This window comes from Podarcis filfolensis (assembly GCF_964270895.1).
Source record: "Podarcis filfolensis genome assembly, chromosome: 1".
NCBI classification, from domain to species: Eukaryota; Metazoa; Chordata; class Lepidosauria; order Squamata; family Lacertidae; genus Podarcis; species Podarcis filfolensis.
The window spans coordinates 89121521-89146119 of record NC_139604.1 but is presented as its reverse complement, the minus strand read 5'-3'; the positions used below and the strand labels follow the sequence as shown (position 1 = coordinate 89146119).

The window sequence follows — 24599 nt, the reverse complement described above, 5'->3', positions numbered from 1 at the left end:
TGATGTCTTATTGTGTTTTTAATATTCTGTTGGGAGCCACTCAGAAGTGACTGGGGAAACCCAGCCAATAAACTGGAAATTTAACATCAAAAATCTATACAACTTCCATTCTGTGTTTATATCTCTTCTCTGGTCCAATGGTCGCACTATAGACTGAGAATTTACTAAACACAGTATTTCACCTTTTCAATGACGCATGGTGGTTCAAATACAAGGCCATGTAGTTAATATTTATAATGAATTCCTATATCTCAACTATTAGTCCCTGAACTCGTAAGAACCGTTCCTTTGGAAAATGGCAAGGAATTGTGTTTTACTGCCTTTGTTGTTGTTGTTTTTAAACAAGAGGGGAAGAAAGCAGGCTCCATGCTAAGCAGCTTAGGACATTGACCTTCATATAATCCAAACAGTATTGTTTGTGAGTACATCGAGATTTTCCTTAGCAGACAATGAGTTTGAGAAACAGTACCGACAACATGAAATAAGACATATTTGGGATATTCTGAAACTTAACAAATGAAGCTTAAGATCCACTAAGATGGCATAATGGGGACAGCCATGTCTGTAATTCATATATTTGCTCCATTCACATTTAAAGTGGGATATGGGGGTGCTCTAATTTTTACAGCAAAAGTTGTGCAAGGGCAAGTGGAGCTGAAGCCTATTTTCTTACTGCTCCTGAGTCATTTTGGGTGTCCTTCCCTCAGTCCTGTTCCATTACCAGAAATGAGCTGAACTAGGAAGAAAAATGTCTTATGTGACAGAGCACAGTTAGGTAAGTCAGTGAATATAAGCAGCAGCCTTATACAGAGTCAAATTGTTGATCCATCTAGAAGTAATGTAAACACACCAGCAGGAGCACCAGTTTGTTTCTGCTGGTGTGTTTGCACCACATCCTTCTCCCTGCTGCCTCACCCCAACTCCTGGCACAGTCACTCATACCCATTTCATAGGCTAGCACAAAGGCCTCATGGTGTTACAACTTGCAGTTACAGTGGTACCTTGGTTCTCAAACGCCTTGGTTCTCAAATGCCTTGGAACCCAAACACTGCAGACCTGGAAGTAAGTGTTCCAGTTTGCGAACTTTTTTCGGAAGTCAAACGTGCTCTGTTTTGAGTGTTACGCTTCCAACTTGAGTGCCACACTTCCGTTTGGAGTGTCACGCTGACAATTTGAGTGCCACACTTCCGTTTTGAGTGTCACGCTGAGGTCTGTCTGTTTTTGCTTTTTTTTTTTTTTGCATTTTTGTGGCTCTTTTTTTTTGGTGTGTGACTGTGTGGAACCCAGTTCAGCTACTGATTGATTGTGTGACTGCAGTACATTGTTTATTGCTTTCATTTGTGGATCACTGGTCTCGTTAAATAGGAAAATTCATGCTAAATTGCTGTTTGGGGGGTTGTTTTTAAAAGTCTGGAACGGATTAATCCATTTTGCATTACTTTCTATGGGAAAGTGTGCCTTGGTTTTGGAACGGATTTCCGGAACAGATTAAGTTTGAGAACCAAGGTACCACTGTATTTGTTTCATACACTTATACCCTGCTTTATGCCCAAGGAGTTTAAGGCAGTGTACTTGGTTCTCCCCTCCATTTTATCCTCACGACCACCCTGTGATATAGGTTAGGCTGAGGGATGGTGAGTGGCCTAACAGGTGGGTTTCATGGCTGAGTCGGGATTTGACCAGGGCCTTCCCTGTCCTGGGCCAACTCTGTAACCACTGTACCACATTAGCTCTACAGATCCTTGGCACACAAACAAAAAGTGTTAAGGCTGGCTGAGAAGGGCAGCTGATTGGACCAGTAGCCCACTAGATCCAGTATCCCTATTTAGGAATGTTCTTGAGGACCAAAGTAAGTTTAAAGGGTGATTTCATGTATATTTGTGAGGAATCTGGCCACAGTTGAAAGAGCTTCCCAAAAGCCAATCAGTAAAGGGTGGCTGAAGTACTGAAATGCTTCAGTTTGGCTGGGGATGTATTAACTATACTAATGTGTAATCCTTTAATCCCACTAAGCATTTTACTTCAGTGACAGACACTGCAGTTAGCAAGTTCCACCGGCTAAGAAAGCGCTGAATGTGAAAGCCTTGTTTTCTGTCAGATCTCTTTCTTTTTTGCCTGATTCTTCCTCTGGTTGTAAGGGAAATAATTCCATTGTGTTCCCTTAAACTTGTCAATGGTTAGAGTGTCAGACTAGGACCTGGGAGACCAGGGTTCAAATCCCTACTTGGTCATTAATCTTACTGGGTGCCTCTCAGGGTTGTTGTGCGAGTTAAGCAAGGAGGTGAAGAACCAGGTACACCACCTTGAGCAACTTGAACATAAAGGTGGGATATCAGTGAAACTAATAAATAAATAATAAACTTTTTTGTATGGATCTCCCTTTCAGACATTTTGGCACTCTCTGAACACATTGCTCTGCTCCCCCAACCCTTAAAAACAAAGCCGGTTAACATCACATTGCACCTTAGCACATTTCATTATCCAGTATTCACAAACGAGTCAGTCATTGCCTTAATTCTGTTTGTCCTTTTTAAACATTAAGGCATATGTGTCCTGTGGTAGCTGAGGAGAGAGAGAGATATCACAGTTTATAAAGAATGAAAGAGGACTGAATGCAGACTAAAGGTGAAAATAAATTTATGAAAAGCAAAAGGTATTCAAAATAGTAGGACACAGAATTGAGAAAAGGTTGACTTCTGTGTATTAAACATGTCCCTCCCCCTCTTACAAGTGACACTATTGATTTGATGTGGCACAGTAGGAGAGAACAGAGATCTGCAAAACTCTTTAAACTTTTTAATTTTTTTATATGCCACTTGCTTGTAATAAAACTTCTAAGCAGTTTACAAGAAATGTTGAGATTTTCAGTAAAAACAGTTAAAAACAAATCATCCAACATTGAAAAGAGAATTAAATTGACAGTAGACCCAGGGATTTGCCAGTTTCCATTTTGGCAGCTTGGCCTAGACCTTTTCTCTCATTGCCACCCTTTGCCTCAGTCCCTCGGAAGTTAGTTTTGGCACTGAGATCTGACTTACATCTTCAGCTGTGGAGGCAATTCATTCAGCTTCTCGGAAATCTCCTTTTCTTTCTTTAGCTTACCTTCTCCTTTTCTTTCTTTAGCTTACCTTCGACTCCCTTCCCAACCCTTCCTAGGGTCTCTTGCTACTAAAATATCTAAATTAATTTTTGTTGCCTGCCTTTATATTTTTAGCAATGTGCTCAAATTATTTTTTTTAGCATTCCTTCTTGTCTGCCTGCATCCCCCCCCACCCCGCCAAGTTTTGTGTTCCTTTTTTTGTTCTGCTCATTTGGAAAGACTTCCATTTTTCAAAGGAAGCCTTCTTGCCTCTAGTACCTTCTTTGACTCTGCTCCTTAACCACACTGGCATCCTCTTGGTCCTTGTGGTGCCTTTCCTGATCTGTGGTATACACTCCAGTTGAGCTTCTAATAGTGTGTTTTAGACAACTCCCAATAATTTTGAAGTGATGTGGAGCCTTTCAACTTCCCTTTTACAAGAATGCATGATTTGATGTTTTAATGTAGGTTGTAAACCACCTTGAGATTTTTCTTCTTAAAAATATAAAATGGTATATATGTGAAATGAATTAATAACAACCACAGTAATAATAGTTAATGGAATTTGTAACCCTTGATTGTTGTTTGTTTGTTTTAAAACAAATTAAATGAATGGAGAATTTATCAGTGAACAGTAGGTAGGTTAAGCCAAATGGAGCCCCCGCGGTTAAAGGCGCAATGTTCCTTAATTGAGTGTCAGGGGCAAACATTTTTTTTGTGGCTGGATCAGCAAGGCTTTTGCTCTCAGCCAGCAAGTCAGTTCTTAAGAACATGAGTGCAGCCACATACTGTACTCGTTGCAAACTGTATGTTCTTGTAGATTCATAGTTATGCTTGAGGAGGCTAGAACAGTTCTTTTCTTGACCCCAGGACAACCCACTATGGCACAGTGTGAAAACTTTTCCTCTACAGTTGTGCCAATCTCTGATTTATGACAGATGTCACATGCTCCATTCTTCAGGTTTCATAGCAGGGGAACAATAAGATTTTCTCCTTAGCCTGCCCTTTTTGGCTAAGTAGAGCTATCACTTATGATCACCATCAGGGAGGGATTTTTGCGCCCTGGTTTATATTTTTGGCAGCTGCGTGACAAAAGTAGCAGAATTGGTAAAGTTGTTGAGCAAATAACTAGAAGAATTTAGACAAAAAAAATGAGCAGATAAGAGTTTGAACTATGGAAAATTCCTCTGCTTTCAGAATGTTGAAAGACTGGCGTCTGGTTTATGAGCCCTTCTGAAATTGAAGTTTGAAACCCAAAGTTGGCAAAAGAGCTCCCATGTTTTAAAAACAGAGTGCAGAATAGAGGTGAAAAAAAATCCATCAGCATCTGATTTCATTTAGAAATGTCTGTTTCAGTGATGGGTGTGTTTATGCTGAAGAGTCTAGCATACAGTGAAAAAAAAATCCTAATGCTCTCAGCAATCTGAAAGCACCTTGGAATTGATCCTGTCTTTTTTCTTTCTTTCTTTTTTGTAAAAAAGCAAAATTAAAACTAGCTTGGCTGCTGCCTCTTATCTGGGATGATCACATCCTATCCTAGATAACACCAGGGCACCCTGTAAGGCAGGGTGGCCCAACTTTTCATACCAAGTGGGCCACAAGAGTACTTTGACATGGAACCCATGGACCACACACTGTCTGCCTTGTTGGGGGGTGAGGGGAGAGAGGTAGAAATTAAATGCCCCCCTCAGCTCTTGCACTGCCTTTTTGGGAAGGGAAGGGGTCCTAGAGCCCTCACACCTCCTTCCCAAAGCTGGGAAACCACTAACTAGTGTTTGCGAAGGAGACATGGATGGGGTACATGTTCCTTCCAACTGTTCCTGTACTCCTGCGCTGACCAAGCCAGCTCATTGGTCATGTGGCTGAGGCCAATGAGAGTTTAAGTCCAACAGCCACAGGTCCCCCAGCCCTGTTTAAGTTAACTCCCTGCTTCATTGCACTGCTGTAGCTTTCCATCTGCTTCCTATATCATCCCCCGCATCTAATATACTGTAGCACAGACTTTCCCAACCTGGCTACAGCTGGTGGCAGTTGTCCAAAATTTCTGGACGGCACCAAGTTGGGGGAGACGGCAGGATGTAGATATGGAATAGTTTTTGTCTCCATTTTTGTAGCATCCTAACAACTCTGTGAAAGGGGGGGGGTCAGATTGGCACCCATCTAACTTTTCCCTGCCACAAGGCCTTGAAGATACTAGGCTGCTGTCCAAAACTCAAGGCATCAGCCATTCCCAAAGGCAGGAGGGGGCACCATGTGTCATTTGCCGTAGTGCTTCATGATCAGCATGAAACTGGTAAGCTGACATGGTAAGCAGATCATGTGCAACATTTAAGTGGAGTTCAAAAGTTAGTCCAAAGGCTTCTCCCCAGCCTTGCCTTCTAAGACTTTTTTAACTGCGTAAAACTGGGGAGGGAACCCAAGATTGTTAATATATAGGAAAGCACAGGCTTTGTTCCCGACATGTGCTACACTCCCTTTTCTTTTGTCCTGTATTCACACTTCTCTTCATTTCTGCTTTGTTTTTCAAACGGTGTCTGTCTGGTCATGTTTAGAATCCAGAAGAACTGTGGAATTTAACACCTAGCATTCTGCAGGTTTCCCTTCTGCATTTCTATTATGTCTTCTTTGGTCTTGTAAATCTTATGGCTGTAATTTTAGCCACTGCTGCTCAAACTCCTTCCTTTCTAGTATTTGTAAACTTTCCCTGCTGTGCCATATGTTAAATTACTCTTTTAGCCGGATACAGTAGCACAATATTGGTAACCTAGTCGAAGGGTTATATGTCTGTCAGATCTGAAGAGAGGAATGATTGGAAACTTCAGAAAAGTGGGACTTGGGCAAAAAACAAACAAAAAACCTTTGAGTAAATGGAACTATTTCATGGATCCAGCACAAGTAATTTTCTTTTTTAATTAAATGAATTTTGTTCCTGGAAAACTTAGACTTTTTTCTTCTTGAAGCACACTGGGATGAAAATGTTTTCTGAAGAGCTGGATTTGGCCACTTGATATTTTGGATTTGTTTTTGTTTGCTTGCTTTCATTTATTTTCCCAATGACCCCTGGCAAATTTGTTTAAGATGAAACAGCATCAGTTCAGTGTTGATGTTGGACTTTTCTTGAGTCATTTTCTCCAATAACTCTATTTAGTCCATTCCAAGCACTGGCAGGAACCTGGAGGTGTTTGGGCAGACCATTCATGCTTTTAGCCCTCATGTGTTCAGGCAAACACTTGAACACAACCTGAAGGACAGAGAGAACACAGGAACAGAACACCCACAATATTTTGGGTCTGGTAATGCCCCCCTCCCATTTTGTGGTTGAACCTGCAACACTTTAAATTCTCCAAATGTACTCATCAACCTCCAAAGGTTGGGGAACCCTGCTTTAACCTTATGCTTAACCATTTGAATTTTCTCCATTCCTGGAGTGTTGGATACTATTGTGACAAACACACACTATGGACAAAAGTTTCCAGGTGACCAGTTGGCCATGCTACTGAAATTAAGAGTACTATTAAGCAGTTGAATATCCTGTCAGCCAAGACATTATTTTCTCTTTGTACTTCTAGTCCACTTTCCACAATGTTCCCTCCCCTATTTCATTGGTCTTGGTACAGCCTTTCACCTTTTCCAACTCAGCTTTGAGTAACTGGAATACAGTGGTACCTCGGGTTACATACGCTTCAGGTTACACACTCCGCTAACCCAGAAATAGTGCTTCAGGTTAAGAACTTTGCTTCAGGATAAGAACAGAAATCGGGCTCCGGAACGAATTAAGTACTTAACCCGAGGTACCACTGTAAGTGCCTCTCCTTCTCTAAACTGAAAACTGTCACCTTAAGAAGATTTATGCATGGGTGAGGGGAAGGAGGTCTGCTTAAAATCCTGTTAAAATTGGTGCTGCTCACTGTAAAAGACCTGGGCATTATATGTCTAGCTAACCCCCATCTTTTAAAGCTGCAGGTTAGTCTGCTGTCATTTCGAAGTTAGTCATTTCAGAATTCAGTGCAAGCAATTTCTCTTGTGTGCCTTTTCCTGGAATGAAAGCTGAATCACTGGCAACTTATGACAAATCTTTCTAAGTGGACAAAACTGTTCTGCCTGTCTCTGCCATACATTAGGTATGCCTGGTGAGCATGCTGACCCAAGAAAGGTTTTCAAAACTGGAAAGGTGTAAAAAATCAAGTTAACTGTCAAAACAGCTTTGCTTTGCAAAGAAGAGAGCTAATTGCAGTTTTGGCTCCCAACAAGTCAGATGTGACTGGAGCATTACAAATATTTTGCATTGCCAAATCAGTTTTATATTGAAAAATACATGGGTTGCATGTGGAAATAAATTAGGGCATTTGTTATCTAGATTACTTTCTTTGGCAGTTTTATAAGATATTGCCCCTTACTGGTGGTAGATTTGCTAGTTACCCTGAGGCTGTGATCAATTACTTCAGTAATTCTGCTTCCTCTTCCTCTTCCTCCAATCCATGCCCAATTCTGACAGGGCCATGGGGCTCATGACAGCATAGCATTAGAGGAAGAAAAACTTAGTTTAAAATTTTACTGCTTTCTCTCATGCCCCAGCTTGAGGAATCCTCTTCAGCGGATTATCTGGAGCTCCCAGATCGAAACATAGCCTGTCTCAAGGGACTGTGAGGTAGACCGGGGGTGGGGTCCAGACCCTCAGCGACCCATCCTTTCATTCACAACCCGGGTAACCCCTTCTCAGCTTCAGATGCCAGGTAGGCACCAAGCCCTAGGGAACAGAGGTGCCTAAAGGTGTCCAAAGACACTTTAGGAGTAAAGGAATATTTGTGAGTAAGCTACTGTATGTGAATACACCAAATCTGCAAGCAATAAAGATGGCTTGCAGCTGTGTCGTGAGTGGGGACTCAAATGAAAAGCCCTTAGTTCCAGACCGAGTGCTAGAGCAGCATCTTTGCTCCAGTTCCCTGACTTCTGTTTATCGAGCTTAGCTGGTCACTAGATATCCCCCCACACCCTGTGTTTGGATTTTGGACTATTCCTGTGTTGCCTGCATTTTGGCTCTGACCTTGCTTCTCATGCTAGTCTTAAATTTGGACTTTTTAAGATTGGGATGGCCCTGTGAGCTCCCAGCTGTTCTTCCTGTGTGGCACCTGGAACAGGACATTTGCTGATAACTCTTTCAGACTCCACATTATTTGATCAAGTTTAATGAGATCATTCAGCTTCTCTGCTGTATCAGGTGATGTGTGTATGTGTATATACTGTACATACAGGAAGCATAAACATAGGATGCACATTTTATAAGCACATTTACTAGCAGCACTTCTGTGGAACATCCAAAATATCCTGAATGAAGCGCATTTAAAACACACAAAATATGTCAACGAGTGAAAGACATTTATGTGGCAGGAGCTCACTTGGTCCCCAGAGCTCCTATGTAAACAACAGCTGTGTTGAGATCAGTCCAAAGTTGACTGTTCCAGGTTTTGGCTCACAACTGAAAGAGAATTCGGAGGTGTAAACATTTAAAGGGCCGTGATACACTGCCCTTCCTCTGTCTTGAATCAGTTACACAAACAATAAACTAATAGTACTGTCATGGGGCAGGAGCAGACAACACATGGGGAGGCAAAATTCCAAGGCTCTAAGATCCTCAGAAACCTTATTCAAAGAGATCATGATTTCATCAGCTTCCTCAGGAATTTATGCCTTTCACCCCTGCCAGGTTTTCCTGATTACCAATCTTCTTTCCTCACCCCATAGAAATGAATGAAGCAAAAGTATTCATTCATTTCTATGGAGCAGGAGACAGGGGTTGCAAATGCAGTCAGGAAAACCCTCACACAGGAAACACGATTTCCATCTTACAAGAAGATACACCTGGAGGGGGACTTATTTTTGTTTACGGCAGCAAGATAACTTATCCCTTCTGGGTTAGAAGCTTTTGACTGTTTCAGGTGGTTGTTGTTTTCGATATGGAGTGCCCTTTTGCCCAGTGAGAAGACTGTAGAATGCTTAGTTTTCATACTGATTTCATGATTCTACAGAAATACACAGTTTCTACTTTGCCCAGTGATTGCACCAGGTTCATTCTAGTTGAACTGGCTTAGGGATTATTATTTGATCATCTCGCCATGTGCTGTGGTATTTGTAACTCCAAAGTATTGCTACCAGACACTCCAATCTCTGCTGAGCAGTTCGAGATTTCAGCAGTCTTGGTGCTCAACCAGGGCTGGTGTTTCATTCGGGGGAAATGTGGCATGGCGGAAGCTGTAGTGTCTTTATGAAATATGGTTTACTTCTACATATTTAGCCCCGAGTCTGGATGGAGCAAGGGATCAGAGCATCACATCTCATGAAGGGCTTCCTCCCTGTAACAGCGCAGCATTGGATTCAAAAGCAGCCCAAACGCCATCTCTCTGTCTCCTCCTCACAGCTTATCTGTCCCTCAGCCCGCATGGCCTCTGGCTCCACCCTTCTTCTTCCCCAAAACCCATGCTAAAAATGCAACCCATGCCTCAAGTAAAAAGGACATTCCCCCCCCCCTGTGGTAACATCACCCCCCCTGTAACCCTGGCAACCTCCCCCTCCCAACTCTGCTATAATCTTTTGCTAACTAACACACAGCTGGGGGAGGGACTCCACCCCCCCCTTATTGTTTTCCTGTGTGCAAGGACACCTAGCTGGCCCTAGCTTGACTGCACAGCTGCTTTACAAATATGGTGGCCTCTTGTAAGTGACAGGAAGCTTGGGCCAAAAGGTGAAAGGAGGGGCAGACAAAATATTAAGGAGGTAGAGTAAAACAGCAGATGTAAAGGTCAGTTAAAACTGGAATGTCACATTGAAAGCTGTCAGGAGACCAAACTGCCTATTTGTCTTTTTAAATAACTGGCATTTGTATGATTGCGACGTCGACATTTAGATGGCAAAAACTGTTAAAGGACTCAAGTGAATTATGACTTCAGTATTTTTTTTTCCTGCAGTGGTGAGCTCCTCAGTGTTATTACAACTGTTTGATGGTCTGCTACTTAGTGATGAATTAATGCAGCTTTCACAAAGCAACATAATGGCGGGATTTACATAATACAGGAATTTGCTGTACCTTTTTTATTTCTTCAGAATGGTGCCGAGAAGTGAGTTGTAATAAAATTGTAGGAATAAGGGCAGAACAGCCAAAGCAGCTACGTTATGCTGAGGTTGTCCTGCCCTCTCTGTAATGTGCAGTACAACTTACTCCTACGTTCCTGTTATTGTTGCCCAGAGCATTTGCCCTCTCCTGCTAGTGACAGCCAGTGATGGGGCTGGGAAAACCCAGAGGCAGGGATGGCTTACAACAAACACTCAGTTGCCCTGAGTGAGGTGCCAAGAATGTCTTCAGCAGGTAGGAGTTGCAGGCTCTCATTCAGAGGTAGGATACTTTGGCCATGATGCTGACCTTAGTCAAGCCATGCTAGTGGACCAATAGAGCCTGAGGAAGACTGTTGAATTTATAACATCCCTTTGAGATGGTTGTTTTTTACCTTCCGATATGTCTACTGAGTGGGTAATTTTGCCTTCAGCAGTATCAAGGGTGCGTGGCATATTTGTTATCTTTAGTCTTGTCTTTGTTTCATTACTGGGCACTTATGAAAGTTGTGACACTATGACTTTCTTTTGCATGTGGAACACTCAAAAGTTTTGTTGCTTGACTCTGACGTACCTGTTAATACAATGGCATTTGCTTTGTGAGAGTGGGAAGCCTTGCTTGTCAGTTGGCTGGACTGCAATATTGCCCAAGGCAGAAACGGCTAGGAATGATCTTCTGTGATGGTTCTAATTGTGAGTTGTATTGCCTTGGAAGTTCACGTTTTATATTTGTGGTTCTGACTGAACTTGTTACCAGTAGTTGGAATGAAACAGAGTTGGGTGCCCATTGTATAATTGCAAAACATTTCCCTTGTTCTAAAGCCCTATGGAGATAAGTGTTTGCATCAAAAACACAATGTTCTAAGGCAGGATGCAAAGAAGTCAGATGAATGTAATGTCAGGGACACTTGACAGCAGTCTTGTTCCCATAGAGAGGGCAACTCTTTTCAACAGCTGTGGGGTTCAGCCAACCTGACGGAACAACTTCTGTCTCCATTCAAATTGATATGCTCAAAGTTGACATTTCTGCCTGTATGGGACTTACATTCCCACGCACTCCTGCATCAGGTTGATGGCAAGTTTGGAGGGGCATGATCTAGCTTGGGAAATGGCATAGAGTGAAAGGATTAAGCACCACTTCTTTCAGTGCTGCTGCTAAGATCAAAACTGGAAACTTCAGTGGCAACTTTATTTTATAAAGAGTCAACAAGAGCTGACCTTTGCATTGTGTTTGTTTGGTTTGGTTGTATGTTGTTTACCACTGTTCCGTTCCATTGTTGCAAGCCGTTATACTAGGTGAGATTAGTTTTGCAAGACCATGGAGCCTGCCACCAATTCTCTGTTCCAGAATTGGTCTCTTAAGACAAATTTCTCTTGAGAGGTTTCACATACACTGTTACTCTTGTAAAAAATGTTTGGAACCCTGCATGGGGAAAATGTGATTTGATGTGAGCAGGGGCGGGGGACGGGGACGGGACTAGAAGCAGCTTTTTCCAAAATAAAACAGTATCATGTTTTATTTATTTATCAATTTATTTATTTATTGCAAATACTCCTTCCTCCAAAAGAAGCCCAGGGCAATAAACAAAAGATAAAACAATAAAATACATAAATAAAGAAAATGCATGGGAAAGCCAAAAATTGTTCTGTAAATGAACAAAATAATTCAAACACAGAATAGTCCACTGTGGTTAGGCATTAGAGAGCAAATTGTAAAGGCTGGAGTAAATGAAATCACCTTCAACTGATGTCTAAATGCAAACAAGTAGGACAACAGTGGACATTGCAGTTAGGGTAGCATTACGGAGAAGGCCCTGCGGCATGTTCCCAAATCACAAATCCTAGTGAGGACTGCAAATAGACACACCCACCCTGGTAGATTTAAAAAATTGAGTCAGCTGGTATTGGAGGAGCTCCCAAAGATGCTTGTGTGTAACAGTTATTTAGGACATCCAGTTCATCCGCTGGTTCAGCGATGACTAGGAGCAAGATAGGAAGCTGCCTTATCCAGAGCCAGACCTTTCATCCGTTTAGCTCACTGACTGGTTGTGAGTCTCCAGGGTCTCAGACAGGGCTCGTTCCCAGCCCTGCCTAGATGATGCCTTGTTTGGAGGAGGTTAGGATACAAACAACCAAACGAATCAAAAGTAGCTATTGAAACATCCTCTGTAGCTTAACCAAAACAAAATTTACTGAGGTTCAGCAATCGACAAAAATACATTAGTCTACTTTTCATTCATGCCATGGCAATAAGGTGTGCACACAAATGTACACATCAAAAGAGCGGTTGCCATGGCCAAACTCTGCTATCTGCCACCTTCACTATCCTTTAGTTTGAAAGACTTGAATATCAGCAAGTCCAGCCCTGATTTGGGCTTAATTCTTTCTTTGCCGCCATGCTTCAGGTAGGCTGTCTGTCTTTTTATGTATTCATTTTTAAACAACAAAGCACCACTGTTAAACCATCAAAGACTGTAAAATGCCTGTGTGGATGATGGTGATGGGGAGATGGGATCACGACATCACAGCTGCCAGACAATCAACACTGCGTGTGGTTTAAGTCTGTCGCAAACCTGCTGAATCCCAGTGGCAATGAGCGTGCTTCACTCCTAACCTGCCCTCCAGTGGGAGCCTCTGCTGGATCTGGGTTCCTTCTACGAAGAACATGCCAGGATCCAACCCATTATTTATGATTACACTTTAGTGTCATTCCTTCAAGGACGGTGTACATGGGGCGCCTGTTTCCTCCTCCTACTTTTATTCTCCTAGCGGTCCTTCGAGGTAAATCCGTGTGAGAGATGGTGGTCGGCCCCAAAGTCAACTTCATGACTGAGCTGAGTTTGGTAGCCGAATAATTATTATTGTTCTTGGAGAACCTGCACAGCTGCTCACAAGAATCTCAGGAAACACAGGTGCTAGTATTCCGCTTATCACCTCTTCTTGTCCCTGTCCGTGTTTGTAAAGGAAGTGAGTTTGGCATCTTTCAGCAAACTTTCCTTCTTCAAAAGATTTCCCCTCCCACACAAGCACAACACCCCTTCCCATAGGAAGTGTGGCAGCACTTACTGGTTTCCTGCTGCTGACTGGCTTCTGCTAGGTGTAATTTAGTGTTGTACAGGGGAAAACAATATAATAGGTGGTATTGTTGTCAAGAGGGATGTTATGGTCGGGTTCTGTAATTCCAAGTGCAGCCGGACTTTGAAATGTCTCAGCCAAGCGAAATATACGGTTAGAGGCAGTGTTGGACATGTTCGGCACGTACAAGGGAGGCACCAAACCAAATCAAGCTGCTTGGTTTTCCGTGAAGAAAACGTGGGTTTCTGCTTCAGTTTGTAAAGTAAGGCCTTGTTTCATAGTCTGCATGCCTGTATTGTTTGAAGTGCACAGAAGAGTCCATGGTTTGCAGAACTTAGCAGAAGAACCTCTCACATACAGCTGCCAACTCCTTTGGGCAGTGAGGGAAATGGAGAGCAAGTTGCCAGAGTGTAGGAGGGAGGAGAGAAGGGGCAGCACCTGCTGCTGCTGCTGCTGCTGAGTGAGCTGCATTGTGAGCACTGGCTGAGGAACAGGGGCGGACAGGGGAGTGTACTGCCTCCAGCACCATCGGGGGGGGGGTACCATCGCAGCCGCCCCCCAACACGCGCCGTGCACCATGCCCCTGGGACGCACGCCAGCCACACCCCCACCCGCTCTCCACCCCTGGTGCCAAAGCATGCAGCTTCGCCACTGATTGTGAATCCACAGATATAGAAGCAAGTGCACACTTACATGGAAAGGGCAGTGGCTCCTGCCCTTTCTGACACATGGCAACATGAACTAAATGAGGAGACAAAGCTACTGTTCAAAATCAAGTAGAATTGTGAGCATGTACTATTGGATTGCTGTGATATATTTGACATTATTGACTGAAGTCAATTGAATGTTAAACGGTGTTGATTGATCACTTTGTCTTAGAAACCATAAGTTCTAATGCAGTTGGCTTCCGATCAAACGTTTGGCTGCTTGCTTGCTTGCTTATTTATTTATTTATTACATCTATAGACCCACTTTTCCTCCAGAGAGCTCAGAGTGGTGCACATGGTTTGCTGGTCTCCATGTTATCCTTACAACAACCCTGTGAGGTAGATCACTCGAGTCTATGGTGGCCCAGGATTATTCAGTGAGGTTCATGGGTGGGTTGGAACCTTGGTCTTCCAGTTCTGGGCCCAACACTCTCCTAAACCATACTGGTCTTTGTGGATGACACAAAGTAAACTAAGTTGGTAAAAATGGAAGGTTTCTGCCAGGAGCTTCAAAAGGAACTCTCCAAACTAGGTGAATGGGCAACAAAATGCCAAAGGTAGTTCAAGGTAAGTAAAGTGCTGTTCATAGGGGGGCAAAAAACCCAAATCCAGGCTTTACAGTATAAATTGACAGGGTCTTAACTGGCAGTTACTGATCAGGAAAATTATGTTGGAGTCATGGTTGATAGCTTAGTGAAAAATCTGGTTTAGGCTAAAACAGCTAGGAGTTACTAGGAAAGGGATAAAAAAATAAAATTGCCAGTATTGTAATGCTCTATATACAAATCTATTGTGGAGTCAAATTTGAGATACTGTGCAAATTTGGGTCACCATGTCTTCAGAAGAACAGCTAGAAACAGTGTAGGAAAGGGCAATAGAAATTATTGGGGGTGAGGGGAGCACTTTCCCTACAAGGAAAAGCTACAACGATTGGGGCTTTCTTGTTTAGGAAGAAAAAGACGAATAAAGGGAGAGATTACTGAGATTGTTCACTTTCTTCATTCTATAATTTTAGCAAATATACCCCCCTTTCTCTCAAAGTACTAGAACCAGGGGTCATCTGGTGAAACTGAGTGGCAGCAGAGATAAGGTGGAAGGCACTTCTTCAAACAGTGTACAAATAATGTATGGTTTGGCTTCCTGGGTCATGCAAACCAGGGCATAGGGGATCGTACTACAGAAATTAGGAGCAATAGCACACACTGGTGGCTTCTGGAACATGCAGAGTTTTTGCCTTGGGGCAGGGCATTACCTATGCTGTCAGCTCCATCAACCTTGTCTGTAGTTTTTCTGCAATAGCCACCATTGACCTCTCTGCTGTTGAGGAAGCGAACAGTACAAAGGCTATCCCAACACTCACATTGCTCAGGGAACGAAGAGCACAATAGCATGTTCCTGTTTGCAACCTGCACTTCAGTTTTTTATTGGAGCTTTTCCTATTTTTGACCACACTGTGGCTAAACCATCATCCTTGCATTGTGTGGTTAGACTGCAGAATGTAGCTGTAACTTCATAAAAACATCTTGCTATCAGCATGTATAATGCCATTCTTCTCTTAGCCTTTGAAAAGAAAGTTTGTCTCTTCTTTATTTTGTTTTTAAGGAGTAGCTTGAAGAACAGTGATCCATAAAACATGTTGAGATTATTGTACTGCATTTCTTAGGTAGGAGTATTGTATCTCATTCCATATTTTCCTTAAACATTTTTGGTTTAAGATTATTAAAATACTAATTCTGCACCTGGGTGGTTGCCCACAACTTCATCTTTTTTCTTGTTTGGGATTCAGCCCTCTTTTCTTTTTTCTTACCTTTTATCAGCAGGTGAAGCAAATGTGTTTTCCTTTTTTCTAAGGGAAAATCCTAGGTTTCAGTTACATGGTCCTGTTTCAGATCTCATATCACACACTCAAATTAATGCTAGTCAGAGGCAGAAAACTCTAATTTTAGTCCATTCATCATTCTCCTAATTAAGAGCCAGCTAATGAGTTGCCAGCTCAATTGCTTTACTTTAATTTCATGGTGCTTTCCTCTGCTTAAAGCTGCATAGGCTGAGACAGGCTTACGCCTGCTTCCTATGGAGCAATAATACATCTCTTACTGTTTTCCCAACCATTCTCTGTATGGAACCTTTACTTGATGATTAGCTTCAGATCGATGGTTTTTTTCCAGTGCAGCAAAACTGTCTTATTTCTAGCTACTACGTGGCATAATTCCTCTTCACCCACTTGGTTAGAAATCACTGGCTCGGCCATTGAAACAACAGTTTTGCTTGCTCACAGGATGGTAAATTGTAGCCAGCGGCTTGCACCGCTGTGAATAAGAGATAAGGTGGATGGAGCACACAATAATTCCTATCCTTGTGTGTTGTGTGTGTGTGACACTGTCCTTCAGTAGCCATCTCAGAGCTTAGTATACAGAAGAGTCAACATGATTGTTGAACAATAGAGTGGTACCTCGGGTTAAGTACTTCATTCGTTCCGGAGGTCTGTTCTTAACCTGAAACTGTTCTTAACATGAAGCACCACTTTAGCTAATGGGGCCTCCTGCTGCCGCCGCACTGCCAGAGCACGATTTCTGTTCTCATCCTGAAGCAAAGTTCTTAACCTGAAGCACTATTTCTGGGTTAGCGGAGTCTATAACCTGAAACGTATGTAACCTGAGGTACCACTGTAGTACAGTTGAACCTGATAGGTGATGTCTTTGTGGCTCAGAAGAAAATGAAATACGTCTTGTTGCTTTGTAACTTTTATAGAGATCTCCAGAGCTGATTGCCCCAACAATAGCCATTTTGGATCCCAGGAAATGGCTTGCATATTACACTTCTCATTTCTTCTCTGTTACAAACAGAAACCGTAGCTAAAATTATGTTGAGTGCAAGTAGGACACTGGCTGAAATCTTTTCCCAAGCCGATGTAACCAGGGTCCCTACCTGTCAATAGAGCCATTTGATATTGTATCTCATTTTTGTATGTTAACAGATGTCTGAGTCCTAGTGCAAAGTCTGTTGACTGGTTCAATAAATTGATTGAGCCGTACAACTGAAGCTATCCGTTAAGGGTGTCCTTTTGTTTTCAGGCAGCTTTTAAGTTCTTGCGAGGTTTTACTATTGATTTTGTTGGGGCTGTATTTCTGTATTGCTTTCCTCTTTGTTCTTTTATTGTGAGTAGCATTGTTCTTCTTGGAATTTTGAATTTTTTGCTTTTTGATTGTGAGGCATCCTATTGGCACTGAAGGTATGGGATATTTTAAAAAATAGCAATAAATAAATATGTAAAGCCAGCTGCCCCGTTCAAAATGTGGCTCTTAAAGCAACTCTTATCTGCTTTCCTGCCCTGGCAGAAGCACACCTGATTTCTTTTTTAAAATCAAGGTTGTTTTTTAAGTGAATGGATTGCCCAACATTGCACCTGTAAGGAAAAGAAAACTGTTCCCAAATTCACATGTGTGAGAGAGACATTCTCAAATGCATGCCCTCTGTTACTTTGAAACCATGACTGCTAAATGCTGCTGACTTCATTAGAAAGCCTGGCCATCTGTGAAGAGGGTGGGTTGTGCATCCTAACACAGTGGCCCGTGCAGCTGTCTGGAGAACAGCATTGCCCTGAGGTTTGCCTTCACAGATAAAGAGGGACAACTGGGAATAGGTAAATTCCTTCTCTTGCAAATAAGCCAGCCGAAATGACTGAGACAACACTTAAAGTCAACCTGCCTGTCCTCTTCAAAGGACAAGAAGTTTGCCATGATTCTAGCTTCTGCTTTTTTGGAAAACAGCAGCTATTCCCCATCCCTCTGACCCTGTCCTTCCCTCCTACATGTCCGCTTTCTAAGTTTTCCATCCATCCCAGCACCAGCTGTCTGTTCCATAGCAGAACATGCATAGATCCTTGCATGCATTCATGCACATGCACTCTGTGGTTTGGGGAACTAATCCAACTCTGGCATTAGAAAGGGGAATGGAGTAATATTACCCTAACCCCACACCCCACACACATCCCAAAACCACACAGGAATTCCCCATACAAACCAAGCAGTTGTTATGCTGTAACAAAGTTGAGGTGATTGGGTAAGTGGGGCAGTAGTCCTTGCCCCCAGTCCAGTGTGAATCAATAATATCTGTTGCTAAAGAGCATTCAGCCCAAACGTGACTTGCTTGGTAAGGGGAGAGGTTCCACTGTGTCAGGATCCTGTTCCCCCTTCTAGGTGATCCACGCAGTCCAAGACGGCTTGCCCTATACTCCGAGAACAACTGCTGTAGAATACAATGAATAGCACACAAGAGTTGGAGAGAAGGACCTACCTGTTTCCTAGCTTTGATAAAGAGACAAGCTTGCAAACCTGTGGCCTGGAAGGGAGCTTCTGAACCCTTGAAAGCAAAACACCATGGAGAAGATTTGTCATTTCTACAGAAGCAGTATGGTGGCAAAAGCTACACTTGCTAGCCTTCATCCTGCCATTCAGCCACTTAAGATATTGGCGGTTTTCTTGCAATCTTGTTGTTGTTGGCATCCGTCTGTCTTAGTAGACAATGAAGGAAGTGCGCCTTTGAGGGTGAAGTCAAACCGCTGGAGGGTTACAGCGTCTGCTGTGGCTTGGAAATCATAGCCTTGTTCGGGGAAAATGAGTCTGCTCTCTGTTTTTGATCAGAAGCCTATTGGAAAACAGTAAATGAAGGAACCCTGTTGGGAGGGTATCCTTGCATTCAGATCTGTAGAGTACATTCAGGCTGCATGGGCCAAATTGCCTTGAATTTTTCTTCTTGCCAGCACTCATTCTCACTCATGGCCTTTTTATCTCCAGGACGTTTCTGCCCTGCAGAACTTTGATATAATTATTCCCTGACACTCACCAAGTAAATCACAGCACCAGTGCTGTTGAAATATGGGTTTCTTTTCAGCAGCCCAGTATGTTCTCTTTGGAGATTAATTATTCCCTTTTCTTCTCTCTTCCAGACATTTACAGCCTGGTGTAACTCTCACCTCCGCAAGGCTGGCACGCAGATTGAGAACATAGAAGAAGATTTCAGGGATGGCCTTAAACTTATGTTACTCCTGGAAGTCATATCAGGTAAGACAGCCATTGTGCAAAGGTTAAATGCTTTGGGGGAAAACTCCAATCTAGTGAGTCTGCTAAAGTACAGGGGCTAATAGTTCGAGCTTGCACAAAGGTAAGGAAGAAAAAGCAAGTGTGGCCATCTTGTGTACTAGCATCATGGACTTAGGACATGGTTTGAAATTTCAGCTGGAAGGAGGAAAATAACCTCAAAGATACAAAAGATGGGGATCCAGTGGCATGCAGTGCCATTAATTAGCAAAGTAACTTTCATTTCCCCACATTGCACCACCATAGCAGTTCCCATAAGGAACCCATTCTCAGACTTTGTTATATAGTCCTGTAGGGCTTCCCAGGTGTGCTTGTTTCTGTCCTTGTTTCTGTCCTTGGGGAAATGCAGAATGTTCCTCCTTCCCATGCCTGATACAAATGGGTCAGGGTTCGAAAGGCTGCAGAATGCTGAAGCGAGGTACTGAGAAGGGAATCCATCAGCCGTGGCTTCTTTTGATGCTTGCCAGAAACCAGCTGAGTCGAGTCCCTCGCATTATTTATTTTTGTCTTGTTTATCTTGTTAGTGAAATGCTCACTCATGCATAGGGAAGGCGGTGAAAGCTGAGAGGAAGCAGTGCAGAGAGCATGATAGGAGGGACACAAATGACTGAAGGGAGAATGTCTGGGTGCTTTTCTGTTCAGAAGCAGCATGTGCCTGCCCAGAACACATCTCTTGTCTCCTGACATTCATTTCTCTTTCTGTGCTTTTTTATTTTTTAAACGTGCAATCTTTTTGAACCCAGCCAACATACTTTAGGAAAGTCCCTTGCTGCATGCCTGGCACTGTGGCATATTCAGTCTTGTAGCTGGGACCAGGGCATTCTTGATCTCTTCAAGGCCACAATGACTCCTCTTTTCCTGTAGGAAAAAAACCCAGCTTGGAAACCCCTTTTTTCCATTTAGCAAAAGAGGATCACACATAGACCCTTGTCAAGTGTCGGTGATCCCCTTTGAAAGTGTAGGACAAGCGCCCACTTTGTTGTGGCATCGTGTGGTAAAAAATGCCATGGCCACAGAAGAAGTCAATAGGGTCTTGTCAGAAGAAAATGGGGCTGTTGTTCTGTCTCTCTCAGCTTCAGTTTTCATTGCTCTTGGCTGCAGTTCAAAGTAAACACTAAGTATAAAGGCTGGGCACGCAGTAATTTAAAACGAAAGGGTAAGTAACAGCAGGAAAGCAAGGATGGTGGTGCCGTGAATCCTTTGCTGTGCAGGTGGGTTCATACCCTTCTATAAGATTTTTTACTGATGGCCATTCTCCTGGGACATATTTAAAAGTGGTCTTGGTGAAAATATGTGCATACACTTCATACAAAAAATCATGTGAAGCCAAGCCTCCATATACGAGTATTAATCTTGCATTTAGTTAGAAGTGTGCTCTGTATGAAGGCAACTGAGTGCAATATTTAAAGCACTTTGTTTTCATTTGGCTGGGTTCCTATAACTGTCCAACATGAGAGAATTGCTATTTAATTTTACTGGAAAATAAAACATTTTCATTTTTGAGGCATATTTAGGGTTATTAGAGCTGTGGTAGCTAACCTGTGGTCTTCCAGATGTTGCCATAGCCAATGAAGGGATTCACAGTCCAGCAAAATACAGAGGGTGACAGATTAGCCACCTTGCATTGGGGATAAACATGTGATACTGTCCTCCTGGAACTATACCACTTGAGGGTACATGTGTGCTGACTGCATATTTAAATCTTTCTTTGCTGAAAAGCTCCCTTTTACTATGAATGAAGATTTTAGCTTAGTGTTCTCTCAGTTTCTTATGAGCTGGGTGTTAATGTGGAGAAGCGTTCAGACATGTGATTCCTTTGATTGCTTTCTGAAATGATGTGGTCTTTGTGAGTGCATAGCATCTCAACTGTGAACACAGCTCTGTAGATTGCAGTTGTGGTATTGCAATAAAAGACAAACGGAAAGTTTCCCAAGGTAGACTGTGTTCTTTCGGTTGTATATCAGTTGTTTACTGAAGTGGAATGAAGAAGTTCATTGAAAAAGTGGAACATAACTCTTTTCTCTTTCTGACTAGGTGAACGTTTGGCTAAGCCAGAAAGAGGCAAAATGCGAGTGCACAAAATCTCGAATGTCAACAAAGCCCTGGATTTCATTGCTAGCAAAGGAGTCAAGTTGGTATCCATTGGAGCAGAAGGTAAGTCAGAACCCACACCAGTGGGAGCATATAAGTGGGTCACAAGGCTACTAAAATGATTACAGGAACTGGCCAACTTTTCCACTACAAGGTGACGGTTGTACTACTGTGGTGGTGATTGTTCTGGAATCCCCTAAGTTCAACATATGTGTTTGCATGTCGAGGTCCCCAGGGCCACCCCAATAACTCACACATCACACAGAATTTTTTGTTTAAGATTTTTGGCATAATTTTGGCCACAACTTTATTGAAATACAAATTTGTGAGTGGTTGCTTAGGCATTGGTTGCGACTATCTGCCCCCACCATGGGGGACAGACTGACATTCCGCACGATGCGAAAGTCAGAATAGGGGAATACACTTGGGGGTTACGCGGAGCAGGGAACCTGCCCTCACCCCAAATGCAACCAGGAGCTCATTGCTATGGCCCGAGCCCCCTTGACAGAGTGGACAAGCAATAGTTAGCCCCCAATTCCTTTAACGGAATCCCTTGCAGCAGCAGCATTAGAGGGGCAGGCACTCAACCTACCAAGGGCAGGCACTCAACCACTGCCCCTCAACCAACCAGACCATAAACCAATGCCTAACCGCAACCTTACAAGTTGTGACGATTTGCTACGCAGTAGGCAAAAACCAAATGGCCCCAGCCAATCAGCCAGATGGACAAAATTCCTACCAGGCCCCTGCCCCAAGAGCAGATGACCCCATGACAGGCATAGCAAGGTCAAAGCGAACAACCCTAATTCTAGGGAGGGGGGGACTGGCAATCAGATGCACGGTCGAAAAGAGGAAGCCCTAGCCTCGTGCAAGGAGTTTTAGCATTTCTGGCTGTCAATCAACAAATGGCAACATTAACTTCTTCCCAACAACAAGGGAAGCCCCAATCGCATCAGTGGCCAATGAATAATTAGCCCGCCCCCAACTTTGGAGTGTCCTGGCAGCCCCCACCGCAACACGTGCTCTCCATGAAGGAGAACACGCTTTAGCAAGCAAAGACTCTTGAGTCCTGTGGGGGACTGCAGATAACCATATTACACGTTGAGCCCAACTGCAAGTCTGGTTTCTACCAGGCTCCCCAACAAGTAATGTCTACCAAAGTCCAGAAAGTGTGTGGAATAAAACTGCACTGGATATTTGATGCAGTGCACTACAGGTAGATCATCTATTTTGAATCCCTTTGTGATTTATGTTGGCCAGAAACTTGCAGATCACAGGGTGAGATGGCCTGGAAATTATCCCTGTAAAGCTTCAGGAAGAGTTGTGTTCTCCATGCTCCTTCTGACATTTTCATACACTTCCTGGATAATTATTCTGCCTGATTGTACTTGAGGTTGTGGGCTAGGAAACCAGATAAGGGGACGTGCTTCTGTCCAATTCGAAAGAGAAATTTTTCACATTATGCTATAATCCACTAATTCACAATCATGGTGAACGACATCTACATTTTGCATCTGGACGTTGGCTTACAGATCATGCAGCTTTTCAAAACTAAAACTCCAGTGAAAGCATTAATGATATATGTTATTACAAACTCATTTGCTTATGTAGCCTGAAGTGGCATGGCTCTCATCTCTATGGAATGGTCTAGGGTCTAGGAATGGGGGAATATAACGAGGGTGTGTGTAAGGTTAAGGGGTACTTTAAGGTTAAAATATGTTACCATCCGCCCGTCTCTGGAGACAATGGAGCAGTGCACCTTTGGGGGTGAGGTCAAGCTGTTGGATGGTTGCAGTAGCTGCTGTGACTGTAGAGACCGATGCAGGAGAGACATGTTTTGTTGCAGTTGGGGCAGATAAAGGCATCTGGTTGTGCTGCTCCAGATGCAACATGGTGTTTTTTCTCTCTGAGTATGAGGAGTTCATACGTTAGTCCTTAGCTTCAGCATGAGGTATTGCAAGAGTGCGGGCTGTACCCTGGTCAATGTGTTTCATGAATCTGCTTTGTTTCCTCTGACTTCTGCCTAAATGAATGACAGAATCAATCCACGTGTCAGAATAAATGCATGCCTGGTGTGTGGATTCCACCCTACTATAGGCATTTTGTTTTGCATGAAGGTGTTATCATAGCAGTTCAGTGGGCATCTGGGGCTGACTGACAGCTTTCTGGTGCGAGGACTGCCCAATGAAAAGGCTTATAAAGTTTTCCAGACTATGAATTTTAAAAGGACTCAAATTAAGGCTTTAAATAGCTGTCACTGTTGTAAACTAGAAAGTAAAAATTAATGAGGCAGGCAGAATGTATTTAATGTGGCTCAGGCAGGAAATGCCACATCAGGCAGGTAGTACTTAATGAGAAAATCATCTTGAGTTAGTACCAAGTTCGGGGTTGTTGTTGTTTTAAATCACCCTTAGCCATAATTTTTTTGGTCCAAAGCTCTCCAGTGTCATTCAGCCTGCTAAAAGGTTTCAGCACCAGGCTGCTGTGTATCATATAACCCCAAAACAGCAGCAGCACAAGTTTGAGAAAACAGGAATGCATAATTGATCCAGTAATGGCAACATCAAAATGGCTTTCTGTGTGGTGAACAAGGAAATGGCTATTGAGAATTAGAAATGACTATGAAAATAATTATTTACACAGCCAAGGCCCCTGTGAAAATTGGCTTAAAAGAAGCTCTTTGCTGGTGTAGTTCACAAACCAGCCAATGAGCTTTTCATCCTTCCTGGATCCTGATTAGCTGCACACCAAAAGCTCACATTTGATTGCAACATACAGTTAGAGTTAGATACTACTGGGATAATAGATAAGCATTTTTATTCTCCCATTCATGCATTTCCAACATATCAAATAGCTATCACCTTTTCAGACTCTTGAGCCCTGCTTCCATGGTATAACACTGATCTGAAATCCAACTATGTCAGCAAGGAGAAAACTTAAGCTTTTAGCTTGTAATAATGAAACAGTGTTGGTTGATCACAACCTCTTACCAGCATAGAGAGCTATGCAAATATGCCTGGCTGGCTGTTATTGGGCAGAAGACACGTATTGCTTGCAGCATTAAAAACAGGCAGCTGTTTGTTTCTGTCTTCTTCCCACTCATAACTGGTGAAGTGCGGAAGTGACTGACAGGGCTATGGTCTGTTTTACCTCAATTCTATACATCAGCCAAACCTATTAAAATTGAAGCCATAACAAACACATGTTCCAGCTTACATAAGCTTATATATAATGTTTTTAAGCTCTATCTCTCATGTTTCATTTAGTTCTCAGGCTAGAAGGATGCTCTTTATTTCAGCTGCAGTCCATGAACCGTTTAAAGCAGCCACTGGATAGTTAACACCCCAATGCAGTGGGATGTTGCAATGTGCAAGGCAAGGAGTGGCATAAGACTAGGTACAAAGGCTTTCTGCTAATGCACCCTTTGGTATCCTGTTGGTCCTC

At 42.9% G+C, this 24599-nt stretch overlaps 1 protein-coding gene across 14 annotated transcripts in view; it reads left to right on the top strand.

The window, feature by feature from the left end:
- Positions 1-24599, top strand: part of ACTN1 (actinin alpha 1) — a 96431-nt gene that overhangs the window by 27677 nt on the left and 44155 nt on the right. For 13 of the 14 annotated variants that reach the window (XR_014545665.1, XR_014545666.1, XR_014545667.1 and 10 more), the window contains exons 2-3: positions 18914-19028; positions 21099-21218. Coding sequence is in view for 6 of the 14 variants with exons in the window: in XM_083604276.1 (XP_083460402.1) it covers positions 18914-19028; positions 21099-21218 (235 nt within the window). In the remaining 8 variants the exon portion in view is untranslated. Of the gene's footprint in view, positions 1-13076; positions 13096-18913; positions 19029-21098; positions 21219-24599 lie in introns of those variants that run through there. The other variant, XM_083604278.1, reaches the window with a different exon arrangement.